The following is an 18,883-nucleotide window of genomic DNA, read 5'->3' on the forward strand; positions in this document are numbered from 1 at the left end:
CCTTTCTGCTTCTCTCCTCTCTTTATACAACCTTTCTCCTTCTCTCCTCTCTTTATACAACCTTTCTGCTTCTCTCCTCTCTTTATACAACCTTTCTCCTTCTCTCCTCTCTTTATACAACCTTTCTGCTTCTCTCCTCTCTTTATACAACCTTTCTGCTTCTCTCCTCTCTTTATACAACCTTTCTCCTTCTCTCCTCTCTTTATACAACCTTTCTGCTTCTCAACTCTTTGTTTCTTTGCTTTTTGTTGTTTTATTTCTAACTTTTTTCTGCAGTTGTTTTTAACCCGACATGTTCATTTGACATGACGCTTAGCAGTGAATTCAAAGCTGTTGTTTCTGTCCATGTATAGAGTTTGTTTCAGTACCCCTTGTCTTTGAAGGGCTTGCACAACTGAATACCCTTTCCTCTTGATACTGCCTGATCTATGCCGATGAAGGAAAGTCATACTACGTGTTTCCAGTCACTCATCATTGACAAATTGAAAACAACGTCCATACACCAGTGGAGGCTGCTGAGGGGAGGACGGCTCATAATAATGGCTGGAATGGAGCGAATGGAATGGCATCAAAAGCACGGAAGCCATTTGTTTGATGTTGTTGATACCTTTCCACCAATTCCGCTCTGGCCGTTACCACGTGCCTGTCCTCCCCAATTAAGGTACCACCAGCCTCCTGTACTAGACACAAAAAAACACTAACTTTTTCCCTTGTGTTTACCTACAGGACGTTTTACCGGTTTGAGGCAGCATGGGACAGCTCCATGCACAACTCCCTCCTTTTGAACCGCGTCACTCCCTATGGAGAGAAGATCTACATCACCCTCTCAGCCTACCTAGAGGTAAACATTTCCTTCGCTGCAACCCAGAAACATCACCCATGTTGGCTCTCTATATTGATGGGGGGGAAGTGGTGAGTTAGCCTGTACACTACAATGTAAAGTGATGTGAGTTTAATGCTGGTTCTGGTCCATTCCTTTCAGATGGAGAACTGCACCCAGCCGACGGTGATCACCAAAGACTTCTGTATGGTGTTCTACTCCCGTGACGCCAAGCTTCCTGCCTCTCGCTCCATTAGAAACCTTTTCAGCACCGGCTGCCTAAGGCCCTCAGAGAGGTAGCTAGGCCCGTAGAAATAGAATTAGACCATATTATTCTAGGTTATATATCTCTATGTGGGTAGGCCCCACCTCAAGCCCTCTCTGTGGAATCTGACAGTACTAACTCTGTCCTCTCTTCTCTTCCTCAGTAACCGTGTCACTGGAGTGTATGAAGTCAGTCTCTGCCATGTCGCTGATGCCGGAAGTCCAGGTAGAGTAAAGGAATGGCAGAATGCTTGATTATAAACACAATTATTAACTGGGTGGTTCGAGCACTGAATGCTGATTGGCTGACAGCCGTGGTATATCAGACCGTAATACCACGGGTATGACAAAACATGTATTTTTTACTGCTCTAATTACGTTGGTAACCAGTTTATAATAGCAAAAGGCACCTCTGAGATTTGTGGTATTACAGTGCCTTGCGAAAGTATTCGGCCCCCTTGAACGTTGCGACCTTTTGCCACATTTCAGGCTTCAAACATAAAGATATAAAACTGTATTTTTTTGTGAAGAATCAACAACAAGTGGGACACAATCATGAAGTGGAACGATATTTATTGGATATTTCAAACTTTTTTAACAATTCAAAAACTGAAAGATTGGGCGTGCAAAATTATTCAGCCCCTTTACTTTCAGTGCAGCAAACTCTCTCCAGAAGTTCAGTGAGGATCTCTGAATGAATCAATGTTGACCTAAATGACTAATGATGATAAATACAATCCACCTGTGTGTAATCAAGTCTCCTTATGAATGCACCTGCAATGTGATAGTCTCAGAGGTCCGTTAAAAGCGCAGAGAGCATCATGAAGAACAAGGAACACACCAGGCAGGTCCGAGATACTGTTGTGAAGAAGTTTAAAGCCGGATTTGGATACAAAAAGATTTCCCAAGCTTTAAACATCCCAAGGAGCACTGTGCAAGCGATAATATTGAAATGGAAGGAGTATCAGACCACTGCAAATCTACCAAGACCTGGCCGTCCCTCTAAACTTTCAGCTCATACAAGGAGAAGACTGATCAGAGATGCAGCCAAGAGGCCCATGATCACTCTGGATGAACTGCAGAGATCTACAGCTGAGGTGGGAGACTCTGTCCATAGGACAACAATCAGTCATCTATTGCACATATCTGGCCTTTATGGAAGAGTGGCAAGAAGAAAGCCATTTCTTAAAGATATCCATAAAAAGTGTCGTTTAAAGATTGCCACAAGCCACCTGGGAGACACACCAAACATGTGGAAGAAGGTGCTCTGGTCAGATGAAACCAAAATGGAACTTTTTGGCAACAATGCAAAACGTTATGTTTGGCGTAAAAGCAACACAGCTCATCACCCTGAACACACCATCCCCACTGTCAAACATGGTGGTGGCAGCATCATGGTTTGGGCCTGCTTTTCTTCAGCAGGGACAGGGAAGATGGTTAAAATTGATGGGAAGATGGATGGAGCCAAATACAGGACCATTCTGGAAGAAAACCTGATGGAGTCTGCAAAAGACCTGAGACTGGGACGGAGATTTGTCTTCCAACAAGACAATGATCCAAAACATAAAGCAAAATCTACAATGGAATGGTTCAAAAATAAACATATCCAGGTGTTAGAATGGCCAAGTCAAAGTCCAGACCTGAATCCAATCGAGAATCTGTGGAAAGAACTGAAAACTGCTGTTCACAAATGCTCTCCATCCAACCTCACTGAGCTCGAGCTGTTTTGCAAGGAGGAATGGGAAAAAATGTCAGTCTCTCGATGTGCAAAACTGATAGAGACATACCCCAAGCGACTTACAGCTGTAATCGCAGCAAAAGGTGGCGCTACAAAGTATTAACTTAAGGGGGCTGAATAATTTTGCACCCCCAATTTTTTAGTTTTTGATTTGTTAAAAAAGTTTGAAATATCCAATAAATGTCGTTCCACTTCATGATTGTGTCCCACTTGTTGTTGATTCTTCACAAAAAAATACAGTTTTATATATTTATGTTTGAAGCCTGAAATGTGGCAAAAGGTTGCAAAGTTCAAGGGGGCCGAATACTTTCGCAAGGCACTGTATGACCAATATACCATGGCTAAGGGTTGTATCCATGCATTCTACACAAGTATCTGGGATGCATTTCATCCAACTTGTGTGTGCAACTGTCAATTTCACAGTTCAATCTGTCTGGAGATAAATCTGGATTGAGCTGCAACCCACATCCCAGTGTGTTCTGGCAGTATATAGACAGTATATAGAAAGTACATCTGTATATAGGCAGTATTTTAGACAGTATATAAACAGTATATCTGTATATAGGCAGTATATATGCAGTATATATAGGCAGTATATAGACAGTATATGAGCAGGATATGGGCAGTATATGAGCAGTATATATAGGCAGTGTATATATACAGTATATAGGCAGTATATATACAGTATATAGGCAGTATATAGACAGTATAGATAGGCAGTATACAGACAGTATATAGGCAGTATATATACAGTAAATAGGCAGTATATATAGGTAGTGTATATATATATATATATATATATATATATATATATATATATATATATATATACAGTATATAGGCAGTATATATACAGTATATAGACAGTATATATAGGCAGTATATAGGCAGTATATATAGGCAGTATAAAGACAGTATATAGACAGTATATAGGCAGTATATATAGGCAGTATACAGACAGTATATAGGCAGTATATAGGCAGTATATAGGCAGTATATAGGCAGTATACAGACAGTATATATATACAGTATATAGGCAGTATATAGGCAGTATATAGGCAGTATACAGACAGTATATATAGGCAGTATACAGACAGTATATATAGGCAGTATATAGGCAGTATATAGGCAGTATATAGGCAGTATACAGACAGTATATATATACAGTATATAGGCAGTATATAGACAGTATATATAGGCAGTATACAGACAGTATATAGGCAGTATATAAACAGTATACAGACAGTATATAGGCAGTATATAAACATAGTTCTGTTTCTATATTTGACATGGCTGTCTTTTTACAATTTTTTCCCCTCAGGTATGCAGCGGCGGCGCAGGCGCGTCTTGGACACCTCAGTGGCGTACGTCCGTGGAGAGGAGAACCTGGCTGGGTGGAGGCCCCGTAGCGACAGCCTCATCCTGGACCACCAGTGGGAGCTGGAGAAACTCAGCCTGCTGCAGGAGGTGAGGCCTTGGATTGGTAGGGTCTGTAGGGTGGGTGGGCCGGAATTCAGAGGGGTGGAGTCAAGTGTGATAGTTAGTCAATGAATGAATGAAATAAACAAACAATACTTTGCCAATGAAATGTGGTCTGAATAACAAGTAATCAATTATGTTTCTATTCATAAACAGTAGCTGTTTTCAAAATAGTATTGTGTGGCGGTACTACTCACCAATGAGTCACTCACCTGGATAATGGACAGTGGCCATTTTGTGCCAGAGACTCAGCAGTTTCTCTGTGTGTGTCACTACAGGTAGAGAAGACCAGGCACTACCTGCTGCTGCGGGAGAAACTAGAGGCCACCCTGGCCGCGGGGCAAGACGCGCTCTGCAAGAGTGGCGACATCAGCGACTTTGCTAAGAGCCCCATCCTCAGCTACAGCCCCGGGGGCAGTCCCGCCCTGGAAAGCCCCAGCCAGAGGCAAAGGGAGCTGGCTGCCAAGGTGACTACAAGTCCCTGGCTTCTATTAGGAACCAGGCCTACCTTGGAGCTCCTAATACAACGCTTGCTTGCCAGAACACTTTCTGGTTCACTCTCTTTTTTTGGACTTTTAATGGTTGTGATTATTAGTAATAATAATACATTTTTCTGCTCCTCCTCTCCTCTTCTCCTCCTCTCCTCCTCCTGCGGTCTCAGTGTCTGCGGTTGCTCATGCATACATTCAACAGGGAGTACAGCCAGGTGAGCAGCAGTGCCAGTGAGAGCAAGGTGAGCCCCAGCCCCCAGGCCTGTTAACCCCCTCTATAACCCACTTACAGAACCCAGCCCCCAGGCCTGTTAACCCCCTCTATAACCCACTTACAGAACCCAGCCCCCAGGCCTGTTAACCCACTCTATAACCCACTTACAGAACCCAGCCCCCAGGCCTGTTAACCCACTCTATAACCCACTTACAGAACCCAGCCCCCAGGCCTGTTAACCCCCTCTATAACCCACTTACAGAACCCAGCCCCCAGGCCTTTAACCCACTCTATAACCCACATACAGAAGCCAGCCCCCAGGCCTGTTAACCCCCTCTATAACCCACTTACAGAACCCAGCCCCCAGGCCTGTTAACCCCCTCTATAACCCACTTACAGAACCCAGCCCCCAGGCCTGTTAACCCCCTCTATAACCCACTTACAGAACCCAGCCAACAGGCCTGTTAACCCACTCTATAACCCACTTACAGAACCCAGCTCCCAGGCCTGTTAACCCCCTCTATAACCCACTTACAGAACCCAGCCCCCGGGCCTGTTAACCCCCTCTATAACCCACTTACAGAACCCAGCCCCCAGGCCTGTTAACCCCCTCTATAACCCACTTACAGAACCCAGCCCCCAGGCCTGTTAACCCACTCTATAACCCACTTACAGAACCCAGCCCCCAGGCCTGTTAACCCCCTCTATAACCCACTTACAGAACCCAGCCCCCAGGCCTGTTAACCCCCTCTATAACCCACTTACAGAACCCAGCCCCCGGGCCTGTTAACCCCCTCTATAACCCACTTACAGAACCCAGCCCCCAGGCCTGTTAACCCCCTCTATAACCCACTTACAGAACCCAGCCCCCGGGCCTGTTAACCCCCTCTATAACCCACTTACAGAACCCAGCCCCCAGGCCTGTTAACCCCCTCTATAACCCACTTACAGAACCCAGCCCCCAGGCCTGTTAACCCACTCTATAACCCACTTACAGAACCCAGCCCCCAGGCCTGTTAACCCCCTCTATAACCCACTTACAGAACCCAGCCCCCAGGCCCTTTAACCCACTCTATAACCCACTTACAGAACCCAGCCCCCAGGCCTGTTAACCCACTTTATAACCAACTTACAGTACACCGTGCATGATTCTTTTACCCAGCCAGCCCCTAGCCCAAAGCACTTTGTATACCATCAAACGTGCCGCCCCCTATAGATTCCAGACGATTCTCACTGATCCCACCCAAGACATCTGTCATCTACATCCTTTCTCTCCCGATCCCCTGTCTAGTTAACACACGCAGCCTTTCTGATCATTTGCTTATTTGTTAAACAAAGAACTAAACTCTAACAAAAAACTGAATTCTAACAAGGAAATACATTTGAATGAAGAACTTAACATTAAAACAAAATAACTACCTTATTCACTTCTCTTAATGAATGAATGAATATTCAGTTGCTCATCATCACTCGTCAACCCCATCCCCCCTGAGGTCCCATCTTTTCCATTGATTTACTTCTGTTCTATGGAATCCTTCACCCAACCTACAGATTTTCTCATTCTCACCCCTAGCCCCCTCTCCTCCAACCCCCCTCTCCTCCCACCCCCGTCTCAGAGAATGTCAGGCTTCTCTGTCCCTACTACAGCATGTTGTCTCTACATGTGTTACCAAAGCCTGGGGCTGAAACACATGTCCTCTCATGACCTCATCGGATGACTTGATGAGTATCAGATTCTGTCATAGACCCTCCAAATGCAATACATGGGAACTGTTGATGAATGTATAATGGTGTCATTGTATGTGCGTGTTTGTGTGTGCTTATTTTGTGTGTGTATATGTTCATGTTTGTTTGTATGTGTGTGTGTGTGTGATTATCTGTGTATGCTTGTGTGTACGTGTTTCAGCTGTCTGAGATGTCAGCGTCGCTGATGTCACCGTCCTCTTCTGGTCTGAGCACGCTAACGCCGTCCTCTACTTGCCCCTCATTGGTGGAGGGACATTATGACATCAGGTATGAGTCCTTTCAACTGTCACCCCTCACTCCCATTTTATTCACCCCAGACCTGCTGTTGACAAGTAGTATACGGAAAGTATTCAGACCCCTTGACATTTTCCACATTCTGTTATGTTACAGCCTTATTCTAAAATGGATTAAATAAATGTTTTTCCTTATCAATCTACACAATCTACACCCCCACACCCCCATAATGACAACATGAAAACTTTAAAAAAATAATAATTATAAAAAATAAGAAACATAAATATCTTATTTACATAAGTATTCCATTTGCTATGAGACTCAAAATTGAGCTCCATCGATCATCTATATAAGATTGTCTATAAGTTCCCACAGTTGACAGTGCATGTCAGAGCAAAAACCAAGTCATGAGCTTCGAGACAGGATTGTTTCGAGGCACAGATCTGGGAAAGGGCACAAAAAAATGTATGCAGCATTGAAGGTCCCCAAGAACACAGTGGCCTCCATCATTCTTAAATGGAAGAAGTTTGGAACCACCAAGACTCTCCTAGAACTGGCTGCCCGGCCACACTGAGCAATCGGGGGAGAAGGGCCTTGGTCAGGGAGGTGACCAAGAACCCGATGGTCACTCGGACAGAGCTCCAGAGTTCCTCTGTGGAGATGGGAGAAACTTCCAGAAGGACAACCATCTCTGCAGCACTCCACCAATCAGGCCTTTATGGTAGAGTGGCCAGACGGAAGCCACTCCTCAGTAAAAGGCACATGAAATCCCACTTGGTGTCTGCCAAAAGGCACCTAAAGGACTCTCAGACCATGAGAAACAAGATTCTCTGGTCTGATGAAACCAAGTTTGAACTCTTTGGCCTGATTGCGAAGCGTCACATCTGGAGGAAACCTGGCACCATCCCTACGGTGAAGCATGGTGGTAGCAGCATCCTGCTCTGGGGATGTTTTTCAGTGGCAGGGACTGGGAGACGAGTCAGTATCGAGGGCAAGATGAACGAGCAAAGTGCAGAGAGATCCTTGATGAAAACCTGCTCCAGAGCGCTCAGGACCTCAGACTAGGGCGAAGGTTCACCTTCCAACAGGACAACGACCCTAAGCACACCGCCAAGAAAACGCAGGAGTGGTTTCGGGACATGTCTTTGACTGTCCTTGAGTGGCCCAGCCAGAGCCCGGACTTGAACCCGATCAAACATCTCTGGAGAGACCTGAAAAAAGCTCCCCACAGAGCATGAGAGGATCTGCAGAGAAGAATGGGAGAAAGTCCCGAAATACTCCCGAAGTTGTAGCGTCATACCCAAGAATACCCAAGGCTGTAATCGCTGCCAAAGGTGCTTCAACAAAGTACTGAGTAAAGGGCCTGAATAATTCTGTAAATGTGATTTAAAAAAAAAAATATTATACATTTGCAAAAAGTTCTAAAAGGCTGTTTTTGCGTTGTCATTATGGGGTATTGTGTGTAGATTGATGAGGGGAAAAATGATTTAATCAATTTTAGAATAAGGCGGTAACGTAACAAAATGTGGAAACAGTCAAGGGGTCTGAATTCTTTCCGAATGCTCTGTATATGCAAATGACTTAATTCGCTTTGTAGAAAGAGCTTTGTTAAAAGGGCATTGATAGAACATTGAGAAAGCACAGAGAACGTTTTAAGAAAGTTGAGAGAACATTGATGGAACGTTATCTCTGGTCTGCAGACACATTGAGCCCAGCTCTGGAGCTTCAACCCCAGACCTGGACCCCTTCAGCCCTGTAGATAGGAAGAGGATCCCGGGTAGAGGCTGCACTTTCGTCCCTGACATCCAGGAGATCCGCGTCAGGTGAGACCAGACCACTCTGGGGCTTAGCAATTTCAGCTAGGACTAGACTGCTGTACAGGATTCCATAGAGGTCAGACGAGTCATACAGTTTGATATTGGGGTGAATTATGATATATCTCTGCTAGATTCATTGTTTGGAATCACTATAAAGATGAAAAAATTTATGAGCAATACTTAAGTTATTCGGATGGGCTGTATTTCTACTAAATCAACAATAAATAAGAAAATATGATGTTTACTTCATATATAAGTGAAATATAACTGTCCTTCTATCTCCCCTGGGCTGCAGCCCCATCGTGTCGAAGAAAGGCTACCTGCACTTCCTGGAGCCCCACACCAGTGGCTGGGTGAAGCGCTACGTGGTGGTACGCCGGCCCTACGTCTACCTGTACCGCAACGAGAGGGACAATGTGGAGCGCGCTGTCATCAACCTCTCCTCTGCCCAGGTGGAATACAGCGAGGACAAGCAGACTCTGCTCCGGGTAGGACTGACAGAAACCTCTTCCAAATATTTCATAAATATATCAAAAATATACCATATACATTTTACAAATAAATCACTCATATATTACAAATATACAATGGATATACCAAAAATACAGTATACCACTAATATGTTTGTTGGAATGTACTTCTTGGATATATTTTTTGTTAATAGACAAATATATATTTTTAATAAATGGATAATAAATATATTTTTTATACCATTGATTTCCTGTATCTGTCGAATTCTAGTTAATTTACCAGATCCTTTTAGTGATCTAAATCATTTCTGCTTTTAGACTCCAAACACATTTGCAGTGTGCACCGAGCATCGTGGAATACTCCTCCAGGCCAGTAATGACAAGGAGATGCACGACTGGCTGTATGCTTTTAACCCCCTGCTCGCCGGAACTATCAGGTATAGTAACCCCTCACTGCCTCAACATTGTTACCTCGTGTTCATCAATGAAAACCCTTCCTCAAAATGTAATTTTTTTGTGTAATACCAGGTTACTTAAATCTCCTCGTAAACACTTGTTCAAGCTAATTTCTAATTAAAATTCACTGTCTGCCCCCGATCATTTTCAGTCAAACATTAACCCTCCCCTCTTTTCCCTCCCTCCCCAAGGTCTAAGCTCTCCAGAAGAAAGTCAGGCCCAAGGATGTGAGAGAGAGGAACACATACGGGAGGGGGGGAGAAAAAAGAAAACAAAAACACAATCTCAAAGCTCCACTGACCCTCTCCTGTATACAGCTCATCTAAACAGCTCTCCCTGTCCTAACAGTGCTCCATCCTGTCGCTGATACTTCCCCAAACTGCACTTAAAACCATCCCAGCTGATGCCCTATTTGAAGCCTCTTCCTGGTTACCTGGAACACGCACAGTTTAAACTACCCATTAAACACCCTTAATACCCATGTAAGACTTAACTAACAACCCGACCCTGTGTAGTGGGGCTTACCCCTGCTGGCTGTATTGTGCCTGGTTGTGACACGCCCCATTGTCATGTGCACGTAAACTTTACCGTTATCTAACATGCTAACAGTCCCCATAGGGTTTATCCAAACAAAGAGAAACGGTATAGTGTATAAGTCTTAGTCCAAGTTGTTATCAGTTTCAATGGCCTGCTACTTACTACCGCCCCACTCTGACTGTACATTAAACCCCAGATCAAAACCACTCATGTATTTCTTATAAACACTGTAGACTGATAAGAAAAATACTAATGGTGACATGGTATATTCCCTTTTCTAGTCCTCTCATAAGAGATATCTGTTTCTGTGTGTGTGTTCTCGTGTTAAAACAGCATATCCACATTTACCTCATGTTGAAATGGCTGCCAGTCGCAAACTGGAACTCGTTGTCGTTGTATCTGTTTTTATCCAAGGTTTTAGACAGTATAGGATGAACGTAAATATATATCCAGGTTTTGGACAGTATACAGTGGGATAGAAGTGGGGTATTGTAATAGTTGGATAATGTAATGGACAGATTAGGGTACTGGGGATATGATAGGGCAATAGGATGACTCTTTGCCTTCCATGCTTGGAGAATGGCGAGTTCACTGTGTTGACATTTCATAGTAACATGTTTGTAGAGCATTAGGCAATATAATACGCCACCTGCCTGACTCACACTGGAGAGCAATGTGTCCTTGACCGTTTACATATTCTTTGTGTATATACATTATTTATTTGTTATTTTAGTTTTCATTTATATATCACTGACCAGTTTAATTTATTTGTATGGGATCACTGACCAGTTTAATTTATATATCACTGACCAGTTTAATTTATTTGTGTAGGATCACTGACCAGTTTAATTTATTTGTGTGGGATCACTGACCAGTTTAATTTATTTGTGTGGGATCACTGACCAGTTTAATTTATTTGTGTGGGATCACTGACCAGTTTAATTTATTTGTGTGGGATCACTGACCAGTTTAATTTATTTGTGTGGGATCACTGACCAGTTTAATTTATTTGTGTGGGATCACTGACCAGTTTAATTTATTTGTGTGGGATCACTGACCAGTTTAATTTATTTGTGTGGGATCACTGACCAGTTTAATTTATTTGTGTGGGATCACTGACCAGTTTAATTTATTTGTGTGGGATCACTGACCAGTTTAATTTATTTGTGTGGGATCACTGACCAGTTTAATTTATTTGTGTGGGATCACTGACCAGTTTAATTTATTTGTGTGGGATCACTGACCAGTTTAATTTATTTGTGTGGGATCACTGACCAGTTTAATTTATTTGTGTGGGATCACTGACCAGTTTAATTTATTTGTGTGGGATCACTGACCAGTTCAATTTATTTGTGTGGGATCACTGACCAGTTCAATTTATTTGTGTGGGATCACTGACCAGTTTTGTCGCATGGTACTTTATTCTTGCATTATATTCTCTTGAGTTGATGTCTGTCCCATTCACTCAGTTGTTTTTAACCAAAGCAGTCCAATCTATTTAAAATAGTGAAGAGATCCTCTGTCATGTAGACTTGAAAAAATGTCTCCTAGGTTTTAGTGAGATATTAATGTAATATCTACGATTCTGCTATTGGCCCTGAATGTATGTTTATAAGTTAAATATTCCACGTGGATACACTAAGAATGGCTCCTCTCCAGCAAGAGGATGTTTATTGCGTTCTATGGTGGTGGGTTACTTTGTGTTCTATGGTGGTGGGTTACTTTGCCTTCTATGGTGGTGGGTTACTTTGTGTTCTATGGTGGTGGGTTACTTTGCCTTCTATGGTGGTGGGTTACTTTGCGTTCTATGGTGGTGGGTTACTTTGTGTTCTATGGTGGTGGGTTACTTTGCCTTCTATGGTGGTGGGTTACTTTGCCTTCTATGGTGGTGGGTTACTTTGCCTTCTATGGTGGTGGGTTACTTTGCCTTCTATGGTGGTGGGTTACTTTGCCTTCTATGGTGGTGGGTTACTTTGCCTTCTATGGTGGTGGGTTGCAGTACATTGAATAATTTAAAAGAACCCTGTGATTATACTCTATTGATAAGTTACTGGGATATTTTTGACCTTTTTTCCACCAGTCGAGTTGTCTGAAAGTGCATCGCTATGCACCAGGTAGTGCCTCCCTTTCTCCACTTCGCTCTCTCTCTCTCTCCTGTTTTTCATCCAATCCACACTTTAGTATCGTTGACGTCCACCACATTAGCTCAATGGGACATGTATTGAAGCAAGCTTTTATTTACTCTGATGCTATGAACCTAATATTGATGCCGTGTGTCCATGTGATTCTATCCATTTTGACTAATATGTGTACAGTCTATAGGCTACACTAGCTTCTTGTGTAAAGTAGCAGCTAACCTCCTCTGCTTTGCTTTTGTATAGCTGTTTTACAGCCTGATGCTTGTGTCAGAAACCTATACAGTATGTAGATGTTATGAAGTCGCACATCCTGGGGACTTTGGCTGTGGTTTATTGTCGCTGTGACTATTCTTTCACACCCAGATGACCACAAACTGCTATCTGAAACGAGAGTAGTCCAAAGTGAATCAAGGTGGCACTGCCGACTGAAGCAAAGTGACTCTTTAGTACCACCTTGGTCTAGCAGCCGTAGGAGATGGACAATTTCAAACTGAAGTGGCCTGTTGTCTCATAGTCTGAGTGTTCTATGCTTTTGTACGTCCTTTTGCTTTATTGAAAACCAAGCGTTAGTGTTGTGTTTACAGCAACATCATGTGTGAGTGCAGCAGACCAGCCATGGCCAGACAGCCAATTGGATCATGTCCTACGGTTGTTCCTTGTTTGTATGGCGAGGTTCGTGTTTTTGGTCAAACACAATTCTCCCATCTAACACACAGTGTTGGGTTTTTATGCATGCCTCAGGCCTGCCAACCTACAGAGCATGCTCAGATAGCCACAGCAAGGGAGCAACATGCAAGACATGGCATACTCACACATGATTTTCCTCAAATAATATTAATAAGCGCTTATATCGTCAATTATGAACATATCTTCTTATATCCTTCCTACAAGGAATATATTGCGTACATACTGCAGTGCAATAATTGAGAGTTGATTGGTTTCAGTGGAAAATCACACGGTTCTTTGGTTTCTGTTTCTAGAATGCTAAAACTTAAATACAACCTATCACAAGATATATACTATGAACTAATTAAATTTACAACCTATCTCTGGGTTTCATATTGTGGAGCTGTTTTTTTTAAATTTTTTAACATTTTAGTCATTTAGCAGACACTCGTTTCCTGAGCGACTTACATGAGCAATTAAGGTTAAGTGCCTTGCTCCAGGTCACATCGACAGATGGTTTTTTCTCACCTTGTTGGCTCGGGGATTCAAACCAGCAATCTTTCGGTTACTGGCCCAACGCTCTTAACTACTAGGCTACCTGCCGACCCGGTTGTGGTCATCTTGGTGTGTGTCGTATGCAACTTTTTTTTTTTACTTTGGTGTACACTGGTATGCCACTATTTTGCCTGCTCAACCAATGGAAGAAAAGAAAGCTTTATTTATGAATTCTTGTTTCTATTTGGAGGTGGATTACGTGAGTAAGGAATATTAGGGCTATTGAATTGTCATCCAAGTATAATTTATTGTACTTATCACATCATCATTTATCATATTAAAAATGTACAGAATGCATAAGATTGTTTGGGGGTTACAATATTATCCCTCAAAAGAAGGAGATGTTGTTTTGTTTGAAACTGTACTATTGTCGCTTTATCGTTTAGCGTCTACTAACTCTTAACTCTACTTCTTAAAACTAGGATACTTCTTAAAACCAGGGTACTTCTTTAAACTAAGATGCTCCTTAAAACTAGGATGCTTCTTAAAACTAGGGCACTTCTTAACGCTAGGATACTTCTTAAAACTAGGGTTCTTCTTACAGCTAGGATATATGAAGTTCCATCCTCAAGGAAGAAGTTAAAACGATGCATTTGAAGTTCCGTGAGCCGGCTATATATACAAATACAGATGGATTCTGTTACTGCTTTGACAGCTTTTTTATGTAGCATTACATTTCCCGGATCCAAGCATGTGGATCTGCCTCTTCTTCACCCTGCTCTCTCTTTCCCTCACTGCTTGCTAATGACGCCCTATCCCCCTCAGTGCAGCTTTGTATAGAAACAGACCCGTATACTAAACGCCCGCCTAAATGACTCTGCATTGAACTTGACATTTGATTGGCTCTTGTCTTGTCAATAATGAACCTGATTGGCTGTGGTGGGTCCGATCGCACAGATGTAACCCCCGTTCCATAATAACTGGCCTGTGATATCATCTCAGTGCTCACGTTATCTTTTGAGTGTTGGAGTTCTAGTGTCTTCTAATGTTTGTGGACACGTCAACAATTTGTCAGAATAAAGTGAAATAAATGTGGAACTTATGCAACATTTGCTTGTGTCCTTTGTCTGGATTTTGTTGTCTGGCATCGCCAATCATCTAAAACTCATAGATCCTACCTTATACAAGGATGCAAGGACGTGCTGGTTTGAAATGTGTAAAAAGTGTCTCTAATGTAGTGTTGTTCAGACCTGTTCCCGGGGCCCCTACTGTACATGGTGTGCAGGTTTTTGCTCCAGCCCAGCACTAACACATCTAATTCAACTAATGAAATATACTGAACAAAAATATAAACACAACATGCAACAATTTCATTGATTTTACTGCGTTACAGTTCATTTGAGGAAGTCAGTCAATTTCTATTCTATGGATTTCACATGACTGGGAGTACAGATATGCATCTGTTAGCCGCAGATACCTTTAAAAAAATTGTCATCACAATGAGCCTCAGGATCTCGGCACGGTAATTTTGTGCATTCAAATTGCCATTGATAAAATGCAATTGTGTTTGTTGTCCGTAGCTTATGCCTGCTCATACCTTAGCCCCACTGCCATCACGGGGCACTCTGTTCACAATGTCGCCCACACAACGCCATACATGTGGGTCTGGAGTTGTGAGTCCGGTTGGACGTACTGCCAAATTCTCTAAAACGACGTTGGACGATGTTGGAGGCAGCTTATGGTAGAGAAATTAACATTACATTCTCTGGCAACAGCTCTGGTAAACATTTCCTGCAGTCAGTATGCCAATTGCACGCTCCCTCAAAACTTGAGACATCGGTGGCATTGTGTTTTGTGACAAAACTGCACATTTTCGAGTGGCCTTTTATTATCCCCAGCACAAGGTGCACCTTTATAAATATCATGCTGTTTAATCAGATTCTTGATATGCCACACCTGTCAGGTGGATGGATTATCTTGGCAAAGGAGAAATACTCACTAACAAGGATGTAAACAAATGTGCTCACAAAATTTGAGAGAAATACGCTTTCTGTGCGTTTGGAACATTTCTGGGATCTTTTATTTTAGCTCAAGAAACATGGGACCAACACTTTACATGTTGCGTTTATATTTTTGTTCAGTGTACTTAACGATTAGTTGTTTGGTTGACCGCTGCGACAGTGTGACCCTAAAGATACAGCCCAATTCAGGGTTTAAAGGGCCTTTGTAATGTGTGACATATTGGGGAAGATGGCCTGTTTATATGTGGAATTATTATTATTGTTATTATTGTATTGTGTGTGTGTGTTTGGCTTTAGTGCTATGCCTTTTCACACATGTTCTCCCTATAGCCTCACTCATTTTGTTTTGGCCCCATCACTGCAAAGCCAAATCTCTATCAATCAACAGCTTGATGCCAATGAATGTCTACTATGCTATAACAGAATGATGAACCAGTCAGCCAATAAATGTCTCCGATGCTCCAACATAAAGGCTACCCAATGAGCCAAGAAGTATTCAATGCCTTTGTTCTGGTTGGTCTGACAGGCCTTCCATTGTTGTAGGTCATTTCTTTCCCCTGCCCAAGTGTTTGGTTCTCGCACATACATACATCCATAGCTATAGAACACTGCTTTATATCTATGCATACATGTTACATCTGCCCCTGCCACGCCCACTACTTCTCATCCTGTGTCTCCCTAAACTGCCGCCACTCTCCCAGTGCTCTCTCTCTCTCTCTCTCTCTCTCTGTGGGTGTATCTGATTGTGTGAGTGGAGACAGGTGTGCTGGAGTCAGAGCAGATCCCCACCAGCTGCAACCTGTTCCATAATCAATACCTCTACAAATACTCAGCCCTGCCACTTCCGTGCTGCCAGATTGTAGCCTCTGCTCAGTCTGCATTTCTAGCTGTTTGCGCCTGCATAGAGCTTGTTATCCTGTGGTGCCTGGTTTCCCTAGCCTGATGCTGCTTTTCTCTCCGCTACAGTTCTGTCCACTCTGACTCTGGTCCATGTCCCTGGTCTTGTCAGTCCTGCTCCCCTGCCCTGGACCCCCGCTCTACTGCTTCCTTGGATTCTGCTCCGGCCCTGCTTACCCTGCCCCTACTTCTCTTGCTCCAGTGTCAGTTCCTGGTTCCCTGCTACCTGCCTGAGCTTCCCCTGGCCTGCACCCCCCCCCCCTACACACACACTTTTCAATAAATACCTTGGTAACCTTGTCCCCCCAGTCTCCTCATCTGAGTCTGCACTTGGGTTCACCTGCTCCACCCTGCGTAACAATACAGTTGAAGTCAGAAGTTGACATACAATTAGTTTGGAGTCATTCAACCACTCCACAAATTTCTTGTTAACAAATTAGAATTTTGGCAAGTCGGTTAGGACATCTACTTTGCATGACACAAATAATTGTTCCAACAATTGTTTACAGACAGATTTATTTCACTAATAATTCACTGTATCACAATTCCAGTGGGTCAGAAGTTTACATACACTAAGTTGCTGTTAAACAGCTTGGAAAATTCCAGAAAATGATGTCACGACTTTAGAAGCTTCTGATAGGCTAATTGACATCAATTGATTCAATTGGAGGTGTACCTGTCAATGTATTTCAAGGCCTATCTTCATACTCAGTGCCTCTTTGCTTGACATCATGGGAAAATCAAAAGAAATCAGCCAAGACCTAAATAAATTGTAGACCTCCACAAGTCTGGTTCATCCTTGGGAGAAATTTCCAAATGCCCGAAGGTACCATGTTCATCTGTACAAACAATAGTACGCAAGTATAAACACCATGGGACCATGCAGCTGTCATACCGTTCAGGAAGGAGACGCCCTCTGTCTCCTAGAGATTAATGTACTTTGACCATCATTATGTTTGGAGGAAAAAGGGGGAGGCTTGCAAGCCGAAGAACACCATCCCAACCGTGAAGCACGGGGGTAGCAGCATCATGTCATGGGGGTGCTTTGCTGCAGAAGGGACTGGTGCACTTCACAAAATGGATGACATCATGAGGGAGGAAAATTATGTGGATATATTGAAGCAACATCTCAAGACATCAGTCAGGAAGTTAAAGCTTGGTTGCTAATAGGTCTTCCAAATGGACAATGACCCCAAGCATACTTCCAAAGTGGTGGCAAAATGGCTTAAGGAAAACAAAGTCAAGGTATTGGAGTGGCCATTACAAAGCCCTGACCTCAATCCCATTGAAATTTGTGGGCAGAACTGAAAAAGCGTGTGTGAGCAAGGAGGCCTACAAACCTGACTCAGTTACACCATCTCTGTCAGGAGGAATGGGCCAAAATTCACCCAACTTATTGTGGGAAGCTTGTGGAAAGCTACCCGAAACGTTTGACCCAAGTTAAACAATTTAAAGGCAATGCTACCAAATACTAATTCAGTGACCCACGGGGAATGTGATGAAAGAAATCAAATCTGAAATAAATCATTCTCTCTACTATTATTCTGACATTTCACATTCTTAAAATAAAGTGGTGATCCTAACTGACCTAAGGCAGGGAATTTGTACTAGGATTAAATGTCAGGATTTGTGAAAACTGAGTTTAAATGTATTTGGCTAAGGTGTATGTAAACTTCCGATTTCAACTGTACATCCACATAGCCATTGGTCTACTCAGCAGAGGCTGGTGGGAGGAGCTATAAGAGGATTGGCTCGTTATGGCTGAAATGGAACAGAGTCAAACATGGTTTACATATATTTGTTTACCATTACAACGAGCCCATCCTCCTATTGCTCCTCCCACCAGTCTCCTTTGATTTACTGTACTTCCTCATCCCTGGACATCCAGTCCCATCGTTGAATAATTAACACTCAGAAGGCCCTATCTGAGTTGTGACTATGGGCTGCTATTGCTGTTGTTTCTCTTTGCTTATTTGAGCTGTTCTTGACATAATATGGACATGGTCTTTTACCAAATAGGGCTATCTTCTGTATACCACCCCTACCTTGTCACAACACAACTGATTGGCTCAAACGCATTAAGAAGGAAAGAAATTCCACAAATTAACTTTTAAGAAGGCACACCTGTTAATTGGAATGCATTCCAGGTGACTACCTCATGACGCTGGTTGAGAGAATGCCAAGAGTGTGCAAAGCTGTCATCAAGGCAGAAGGTGGCTACTTTGAAGAATCTTTTTTGGTTACTACATAATTCCATGTGTTATTTCATAGTTTGTCTTCACTATTCTACAATGTAGGGAATAGTAAAAATTAAGAAAAACCCTGCAATGAGTAGGTGTTCACACTTTTGATTGGTACTATAAATATGCAGCAGAGGGAGGGGAGAGGGAGATCAGCAGT

At 42.9% G+C, this 18,883-nt stretch overlaps 1 protein-coding gene across 25 annotated transcripts in view; it reads left to right on the forward strand.

Moving 5' to 3' along the window:
* Positions 1–14,674, forward strand: part of LOC110508221 (kinesin-like protein KIF1A) — a 48,680-nt gene extending 34,006 nt beyond the window's left edge. For 24 of the 25 annotated variants that reach the window (XM_036966074.1, XM_036966080.1, XM_036966078.1 and 21 more), the window contains 11 exons: positions 727–841; positions 983–1,116; positions 1,249–1,310; positions 4,144–4,289; positions 4,580–4,768; positions 4,963–5,034; positions 6,913–7,019; positions 8,687–8,809; positions 9,099–9,291; positions 9,592–9,710; positions 9,921–14,674. In XM_036966074.1, coding sequence (XP_036821969.1) covers positions 727–841; positions 983–1,116; positions 1,249–1,310; positions 4,144–4,289; positions 4,580–4,768; positions 4,963–5,034; positions 6,913–7,019; positions 8,687–8,809; positions 9,099–9,291; positions 9,592–9,710; positions 9,921–9,960 — 1,300 coding nt within the window. In that variant the 3' untranslated portion in view covers positions 9,961–14,674. The remainder of the gene's footprint in view (positions 1–726; positions 842–982; positions 1,117–1,248; positions 1,311–4,143; positions 4,290–4,579; positions 4,769–4,962; positions 5,035–6,912; positions 7,020–8,686; positions 8,810–9,098; positions 9,292–9,591; positions 9,711–9,920) is intronic. The other variant, XM_036966082.1, reaches the window with a different exon arrangement.
* The last annotated feature ends 4,209 nt before the right edge of the window (positions 14,675–18,883 follow it).

This window comes from Oncorhynchus mykiss, chromosome 28 (assembly GCF_013265735.2).
Source record: "Oncorhynchus mykiss isolate Arlee chromosome 28, USDA_OmykA_1.1, whole genome shotgun sequence".
NCBI lineage: Eukaryota > Metazoa > Chordata > Actinopteri > Salmoniformes > Salmonidae > Oncorhynchus > Oncorhynchus mykiss.